Source organism: Oreochromis niloticus, linkage group LG16 (assembly GCF_001858045.2).
Source record: "Oreochromis niloticus isolate F11D_XX linkage group LG16, O_niloticus_UMD_NMBU, whole genome shotgun sequence".
In the NCBI taxonomy this organism is placed as follows: Eukaryota; Metazoa; Chordata; class Actinopteri; order Cichliformes; family Cichlidae; genus Oreochromis; species Oreochromis niloticus.
The window spans coordinates 15,680,989-15,689,756 of record NC_031987.2 but is presented as its reverse complement, the minus strand read 5'-3'; the positions used below and the strand labels follow the sequence as shown (position 1 = coordinate 15,689,756).

Here is an 8,768-nt window from a genome sequence, read left to right as displayed (position 1 = left end):
GAGGAGGTTACTGAAACAGTGGCAAAGTTGAATTTCTAGTTGCAAAGCGCCCTCTGCAGGCTAAAGAAAAACTGAAATGCAGTAACTCTAAGTGGGACCCAACTGAATTTATTGAGTTCAAAATAAAATCATTAGACCAAGGCACTCTAACACAGAACATTTGAATCCATTCTTCCACCACTAAAACAAAAACAAATTTACATTAATCCACAGCCATCTATACACTAGTGCCTGCACCAGAAATTCATTTGAGAACCCCTGCTGTAAAAATGGAGTCCCTTGGGCACAATATTTTCCATTCACAGTTTCCTTAAAAAAAAACAAAAAAACAAAACAAAACAAAAAACCCACCAAAGCATAAACTTAAATAATACAGGAAAACTGTGCTGCAGTTAAAAATAATATATCTTAGAAGACAGTATTCATTAATGCATACATGATGCTAAAAAACAAAAACCTATGCATTAACTGATTGAAATACATGTTTAAGACCCAACTTACTTTCCCTCAAAAAAAATGGAAAACTAAATAATAATAATAATAATAATAACAATTAAAAAAGATACTTTCAGAATCAACTGAAGTGTATAAAGTTCAGTCCTGCTCTGAAGGCCCTTTTGATTAAAAAAAATAAAATGAATGAAAATGAACCAAAACACTGTACTGACAGAAATCCGTTAACCATAACCTCAATAAACCATCACCCACGCTGACAACACTGACAACGCATTCCTGTCCAAGGGGAAATAAAAAACAAACAAACAAACAAACAAACAAAAATATCCAAGGCACTGGACGGTACTGAATACGAGGTTTTTCAGTCCAAGAAACACATTTTTAAAAAGGCACAATGTACATCATTCTTGTGAGTGTCATGTTTTCACTGCTTCTCCTAAAATGTGTTTTTGACTTGTCATTTTGAATCTTTATGATCTACACGATACACAATTTTTTCTTTATTTTAGATTCATATATTAGTTGACAGATTAAAAGAAAAACCCTTTTCACCCTACACAGAGGGGATCCCTTGGCTTAGTTATACAGTGTGAGACTGTTTCGGGCATGATTGGGATCCACTTGAACTACTGGAGAAAAGAGTCACTCCAAAGCAATGCTAAACTGTCATGAGTAATCACCTTTTCGCCCACTATGACAACATTTTATAGTAGGTTTCTTCCAGGATAGTAATACAACGGACATTTTAATTACTATTAAATATTAATGTGATGTGAATCACATATTGCCTTTGGAGTCCCTAGATCCAGTTCGACTTCTATAGGAGGCTTTGGATGTCTGTTCTGCACTGCATCACAATATAAATCAGGGACTACCTTTAGGAAGAACAGAGTTCAATCAGTCAAGTAGAGCTGCGGAGACCTGATGAACCAATTGATCTTGTGCCCAATACCTTAACCCTATAACACGTGTTATTTTTCCTCCCCATTTCTTTCCTATAGATAGTTGTCTCCAGAACCTTTAGTGTTACCTTTAAATACACAAAACTGTGTGTTTTGGTTGTGAAGACTTGGAGTGGTGAAAACATGTCAAACACAAAAGAGGCACTTGTCAGCAAAGTGCATCTTCATTGTTCATATACTCAGCCCAAACTTTCCTTCAGCTCCTCTCTGTATAAAAATAAATTAAAAATCAGTGTGATAATTTATCTAAAAATAATAAAAAAAAAGGAAAAAAAAAATCAGCATGGAAACTGCATATAGTATTTTTTTGTTGTCCTAGCTTGTCCCTCACACAGAGTAGCTTTTTCTAAAGTGGTATTTTGCGCACTCAGACGAAGGTCCAGCGCTGGTTTATGTCAGAAGGGTTGCAAAGAGCCAGAGAAGGATGCTCGTGACGGGCACTCAGACACATGTTCCATCCGGGATTGTAGAATAACTGGTTCTATATGAAAATTTAAAAATGCATATATACACACACATATTACTTTAACAATAATATAATACAAGCATTGTGAAATTATTTACACGAAAAAGGCTAAACTCACATCCTTCAGTTCCCATTTTTGCTCCGCTCCCACCACTGTCTTTTTGCCTTTGTATTGGCAGTCCTCCAGCTTCACAGCCCCCTCCGCCCCGTGCAAACACAGCTCCTTCTGAATGTTGTGTCTAATCTCGTGATGTGTGGAGTACTCGAAATACTACGGCATAGAAACAATGTATTTTAAGTAAACCTGCTCAACTTGACAAAAAGAGATAAAACGGACGCGTTCCCACTGACCTGGTTTCCTCCTAGACCATGACATGGGTACATGATCAGCTGTTTCCCACCCTCATTGTTCTCCCCAGCATCCAGACAGGAGTCCTTGCCCACATTTTTCACCTACAGAGAAGAGGAGGGAAGGGGAAAGCAATGAGAGGAAACAAAATGAAAAACTAACATCCAGTGCAAGCTGTTCAAACAACTTTAGCCTCTAGAGTGCTTTCAGTGGTGTTAAATTGGAACTGCTCAGTACCCTCTGGAGATCCTAAGTGGAAACCCACAGTGGCTAGACAGTGTGCTGTGAGGTTTGAAAAGGAGAGCTGGTGGTCTGGTGTGTGATCTTACTGAGCCAAAGCGAAGTGGGTTGAGATCAGGCATGAAGACTTCTGGATAAACGTTCTGCAAATACCAGGAGAAGCTCTTGCACTGCAGCTTTTCACGGAGTTCCACACGTTTGGAGATATCGCCAAAAGCTCCCTGTTATAACAGAGAGGCAAAACTTTTTTTTTTTAAACTGTCAAAGCACACTTCTGGCATATTTAATGCTACCTTGGCTTTGCTGCAAAGCAACAATGCCCTAGACTGGCTTCTTATATTCTATTTAGCTTCTATTCCTGCTGTTACATATCTGACAAAAACATTCCTCAGTAAAGAATAGATGACTTCAAAAAAGACTGCAGACTTCTAGATAGAGCTGAAAGTGCTGTTTGCATGGCAAAAAAAAAAGAAAAAAAAAAAGAAAAAAAGCACACAATCTATTTTCTTCAAAAACCTAATGGTTGAGCTGTTTTGCTAATGTTCACTATATTCATGGTTATTAGCTGGACAGGTATTTGATCAAAAAGCAATATATTTAGTGAACATCTGACCGGATGCTAATGTCAGGGGAAAACCTAAGGCTTGTGTGAATCTCTGTATGAAATTTCACACCATCTAATAGTATAGATATTGCATTTTCACACTACATACTTTTATAAAATTACATTATGGAAAAGACACATTACTTCTTTATACAAAAACATATGACCTAAACAAAAATAGTAATATTACTTTGTTTAAAAAAAACAAAAACAGAAAAATATTGCTGATTATTATCATACTTGTTTTTCTCAAGTCAGCAGGTATATTTTGGTAGTATAATTACTCATTTGATAAATTAACTACAGACAAGTATTTGATCACTGTACTTTTTAAACTGGGAGTGGCGAGTGGAGAGTAATGACTCATTTCAAAGGATTTGCAGGCGCCTAACTCACCTAAATAATGAGGGCTTTACTATAATGACAAGGATGCTTCTCACACTAGTGCTTACTGATAGCTACTACAGTGGATTCTCTGATGCTGTTGACAAAGCCGTGTCTGTCTGAAGCCAGTGGGTGAGGGCTGGCCTGCTCTGAGGTGTCGCCCGGAGGGAAATGTTTATAGGACCTGTGGGACCACATGTTGGGAAACCCTGAGAGACAGTGTCATTTACCAGAGATGACTCCCTTTAGGCCTCTTTTTCCTCTGTTGGTTTTTACCCCCCAAAAAACATGCCCCACACCCCCCATAGCACCCACACACCCACAGCTTTTAAGGAATATTCAATTTCAATTGACTCTGCAGTGGTTGCCCTGGTAAGCAGAGAGGTATGTTTTTCTCTGCAGAGTATCTGAAGTTATTGATAAGGAGACATAATGCCTCTTCTATGCAAAACATTGGACAAGAGCTGGATTTGCTCAAACTTCTCTTGTGTGTTTTGGGGACAGTAATGAGTGGCCTTAAAACACTTAGATACAAGTAGATGGAAAAATTTCTGCTGCAGACCAATTTGCAAGTTGCTGCCGTATTTTAAAAAAACTAAAAAATTCAAAGAATCACATAACAGAGTAGAATAGAATAGAATAGAATAGGACTTCAAATGCAAAAAACAAAAACAAAGAAAAATCAAACTCAGGAGGAAAATGCGAGCCTTTCACCATGAGCAGAAACATCTGGATGAGCATGTTGATGCCATTCATGGAGATCCTAAAGACTGTTCCAGATCATGATTTTAAAATGTATTCAGCTCTAAATACCAGTTGTCTGTTGTAAGGTTTGGGTGTCTACTAAACTAAAAATAAAATAATTCTAACATCAGGGGGGAAAAAAGGGAGTAAGAAGCTATACGTACATCTTTTGCGATCTGCGCAGCTTGCTGGTTACGTCGGTAAAAGATCTCTTTGTAGTCATCCATCCAGACTTCAGCCAGTCGTACCTGATTGCGAGCAATCACTTGTGTGCCCTTAGGAAAGGTGTGTGGACTTTTGGTGCGGAAAACATGACCAACAATGGAACAAGGAATTATCTCCAACTGTCCCCCACACTGCCATACCTTCAAATTAATGATTGACAAAACAGACGCACACGCCCATGCAGCAGTTTGAATAACTGAATGGCTCCAAGGGTAAAAGATATTTGCACACATAATGACAGCTTGGTAATACCTTACCCTAAAGGACATTTCGATATTCTCCCCGCCCCAGATTTCCATTTCTTCATCATAGCTGCCGATACGGTAGAAATATTCTTTGGAGATGGAGAAGAGCCCACCAGCAAACGTGGGAGTCCTGTGGATGCATTTTGTTAAATGTTTATAAGCTTCAAAACAAGATTGGGCTTCAGATGAAGTCGATATCCAGTATACATGCACAACTTTGACTCACTTGATTGGATACGTTTCATCCTTCCTCCTTCGCTTCTCATGATCTGGTAGGCTCTCCCAACCAAATGAAAGACTCCAGTCAAAGTTCCCCCGATTGTGATTCTGGCCATAAGGGGACGGTTTCATGAACTCAAAAGTATTGAGATCAATAGTGGTAATATCAGGACTCACTACCGCAGTGTAGTTTTCCGCTATCCTAGCCAGCAGAGGTTCCAGCCATCCATTAAAGCATTCACCTGTTATTACACCCACATAGGGAAATGCATAACTTATTACTTTCTCTGCAAAAAGCATTAAACTGCTTCATTTAGAATACAAATTCATATGAAAAATGGCTTTATAATGGAGTAAGCAGTGTTTACAAATGGTGTGGGTGTGTGTTTAAGGGTGGGAAAACCAGTTTTTAAATGTGTGAGTAGCGTCAGTGGTGGTGACTAACAATGAGCATCCAGAAAGGTGAGTGTGTCACCGGTCGCCACGGAGGCACCAAGGAGCCGAGCAGTTATGAGTCCTTTTCTCTCTCGCTGGCGCATGACTCGTACAATGTTCAGCTGCTTCAAATAATCATCCAGCTTGTCCTTTAACTCATCTGAAAGCATGGGATATCCATTAGACATTAGAGTTAGAGATACAGAGATGCTTAATTTGATGAATACAAGATAAAAAAAAACAACACAAAATACTCCAAAACAAAACAAATAACAATAATTGCTTAACTGCTAACTAGTTAATCTCACGGACCCTAGCCTGAAAAAGAAGACTCAAACAGATAAAGAACAAATTTATGCTCCTTCCATGTTTAACTGGGCTGGCTTTCAAGAAATCTGCTGCACTGCAGGACTCAATTTGCCTGCTCACAGCAAATAGCTGAGCTTAGGTGTCAGCTGAACTTCATTCTTTGAAACCTCTGTCCTTTCCAGGATTACGTTTCCTTCCTACATCTGACCCATTTATAATGGTTAACTCTGACTCATCTCTAAGCTCAACCACTGCTAATTCCTCTTAGGAAAGTATTCACCGCGGGGCCCCTTGCTTCCTGTTGTTAACCCACATCAGGTGCCACAAAAGAAGAAGCTGGGAGCTCCCCTCTGCATGTTTCATGGCACACAGTGAGTTGCCCACCCAACACGTTGCATGAAATTCAACCCAAAAGTGAGCAGGACAGTCATGAAGGAGCCCATTGAGGTTTTACCATCTACGCTGGCGTCATCCACCAGGATGATCTCTTTGAGGAGAATGGCGGGGGAGGTGTGAAGGACACTGTATACCGTCCTTAGCAGAGTGCTCCAGGCCTCATTGTGAAACACAATTATCACACTGGTGGTCGGCAAGGGGGGGCATCGCTTGAAGGTTTGCTCAATGCATCTGTACAAGGAGGAAAAAGAGCACAAAGATCTGACTATCCTGTACAGTTCCTGAGTGGCACAGTAGTTTAGTTATTACATCTCCATGCTCTCCCCTGTGGGGAGTCCATTTCGGCTGTGACACTGCATGTGTGGCAGCCTTTGAAATACCTGCCATATTAGAGTAGGACAGACTTTGTAATTCAGCCTAGGGAGATTGCCAGAACATGGACCGGCTTTATGCGTCTGCCTTGTATCGACTAAACTGACATGAGAAGCCTATGTGGATTTCCATGTGTTTGGATGTACTGCAACAAGCCAAGCAAAACGTTGCTTCTTCCTGAAATTTTAACCACAATAATTGGCCAGGCATGCTGAAACAAAGTCTCTCTCACAGTAATCATCTCTGTGGTTTCTGCCTGACATTTTCCCCAGTTACAGAAAACAGAAATTGAGAGAAATTTGTTGGGGTTAGATGGTCGCTGTTGCATTAAGAAATTACTTTTAAAATAATCTATATGGGTATTTTTCAGAGTGCAACTATATTTTAGACAGAAAGATTAGCATCAATACTGAGTTCATATCCACAGGATAGTATAAATACTTGATTTTTTTTTTAAATAAATTCAACGTTTGGTCTAATATGTCCCTTAATAACACGATCTTTTAAAATTGTTATTTTACATAGGTTCATCAGAAGCCTGGAGAGTGTACACATACTCTGGTGGTCTTGTGTCTGCACCCAAGTCTCTGCTCAGAGAGATGTGGTCACTTGCATACAAGTTAAAGCAGTGTTTCTCTTCACCCCTCTCCTTCTCCTTTTGCTCACTGGGGCTCAGCGAGTCCGTGTTGAAAGGTTTCCCAGCAGCTCCGGGGGCAAGAGGGTTCTGGGGTGGCCGCTCCAGAGCTGGCCTGAGCTCAGCAGCAGTGTAGTGACCTGGCAGACAAGACGTGCCGTCTGCTTTCTCCTGATGACGTACAGGGGCTCTGATCTGCATCTTTGGCATTGCATCCCTGAAGTTGTTGACAGCTCCAATCACCATTCCCAGCATGGCATCCCGCTTCACTGCCATTTCCTTCAGCCATGGGTCCTCCTGTTGGCTTTGGCTTCCGACTTCCCATTGTATGAAGAACACAAATGTGACAAAGACAAGAGCCACTATAAGAAGTTTCAGTGGGTGCAGGCGCCTTCGGAGTACTCTGCGAAGAACTGGCATTCTTTTTGAATGTAGAGCAGGCTGGCTTTGGACTGAGATTCAGCTGTAACAAACAATCATATTCATAATCCGAACACTGATGAGTAAACAGTATTTATGTGGCTTCAGGATTTATGACATAAAGGGTTGAAAACACACACACACAGAACATAATGAAATACTGGCAGCATACTTTAGGCATATTTTACCTTTTGGTAATAAAAAAGTAGGTGTGAAGCTTCCTGTGCTCCATTGAAAAATCACATATTTAAAACCGGCTGGTGAAATCAGCAAACAATCTCGGGTCTAGATTCCCTCAGCAAAACAATACAACGTACCATGAATCGCTGACCCACAAGTTAAGGCTAACAACGTCCTTTAAACTGCTCTCTGAAAATTAAACAAACGCCATCTCGCTTTAGCTGGAAACCATCGCTTTCACTTCAAACAAAACTTTTCTTCTTGGTGAAGCCAAAAAAAGTCAAAAGATTTGCTCAAAGATTGCCTCAGTGAACTTCCGTCTCGTTGGATCCAGGTGTGCTCCTCTCAGGTAAAAGGCTATGACGTACTTCTGCGCTTGCGCAGAGAAAACTTCTGCGTATCAAAACAGTGCATCAGGACACAATCCACACCTGAAATAAAAACGAAAAAAGCCATTACGACAGAAGAAAACTCGCTAAAAGCTTTAGAAATAAATAAACGAATACATAAATAAATGAAAGATTTGACAATCACTGCTGAATGAAACATTTAGGCTATCGCGACAAACTATTATATAAATACGTTAAAGTGGTCTGGAGCTCCTTGAGAAATGTTTGAGACTCCTCTGCGCGGAGCTGCTTAAAGGTGTCATTAATAGGATTTGTTCTAGTGGTCATTCACTGGGACAGTTGCTGGGTTACAAATAACGGAGGAACGCGATATATCCCACCGCATCCAATCAAGTCTCTGAGAAACGCCGCATATTGGCCATAGAGCTTAAACTTATGAACTCAAGAGGAACGGAAAACGCACATGGTACACACGAATTTGGAAAAGTTACGCATCCCTCCCAGCGAAGACACGAATAATTATTAAAAGCTTTCCGTATTCCGGATAAAAGTTGTTGGCTAAAAAGCTTAGAAACTCACCACCGCACACTGCAGCTTGTCTAATCCTTGAAATGTCCCACGTTTCCCACAACGGATGGTGTTCATAAAGAGTTGGATGCTTGCAGGAGTAAAGACGTGGATTCCGCCTGCAGGGAGCTTGCTCTGGTGCCCAGTTTTAAGTCTTTCTGCTTTTTGACTCGCACAGTGACTCCATCTGTAGTGACTGTGTTCCCCGCAG

At 40.5% G+C, this 8,768-nt stretch overlaps 1 protein-coding gene across 4 annotated transcripts; it reads right to left on the bottom strand.

Annotated features, from left to right (window-relative positions):
- Nucleotides 1–86: 86 nt before the first annotated feature.
- galnt3 (UDP-N-acetyl-alpha-D-galactosamine:polypeptide N-acetylgalactosaminyltransferase 3 (GalNAc-T3)) lies at nt 87–8,745 on the bottom strand. 4 transcript variants are annotated; one of them, XM_005452971.4, is made up of 13 exons: nt 8,570–8,745; nt 7,778–8,071; nt 7,649–7,681; nt 6,964–7,503; nt 6,093–6,265; nt 5,340–5,489; nt 4,902–5,136; nt 4,688–4,805; nt 4,370–4,570; nt 2,563–2,694; nt 2,236–2,337; nt 2,003–2,155; nt 87–1,899 (listed from the first exon to the last, which is right to left on the bottom strand). In XM_005452971.4, exons 4-13 carry the CDS (start codon nt 7,458–7,460, stop codon nt 1,786–1,788), a joined length of 1,875 nt encoding a protein of 624 aa, XP_005453028.1. In that variant the 5' UTR covers nt 7,461–7,503; nt 7,649–7,681; nt 7,778–8,071; nt 8,570–8,745; the 3' UTR covers nt 87–1,785. The 4 variants fall into 4 exon arrangements, with proteins under 4 accessions (XP_005453028.1, XP_003447447.1, XP_013128116.1 ...); XM_003447399.5 differs by lacking the exon at nt 7,649–7,681; XM_013272662.3 differs by having other exon boundaries at nt 7,649–8,071; nt 8,570–8,744.
- Nucleotides 8,746–8,768: the final 23 nt, after the last annotated feature.

Coding starts and splice junctions, on each gene's coding strand:
- galnt3 (XM_005452971.4), bottom strand. CDS start 7,460: ATGCCAGTTCTTCGCAGAGTACTCCGAAGGCGCCTGCACCCACTGAAA. Junction 6,266..6,963: donor GCAGACACAAGACCACCAGA/GTATGTGTACAC, acceptor CTCCTTGTACAG/ATGCATTGAGCAAACCTTCA. Junction 5,137..5,339: donor CACCTTTCTGGATGCTCATT/GTTAGTCACCAC, acceptor GTGTAATAACAG/GTGAATGCTTTAATGGATGG.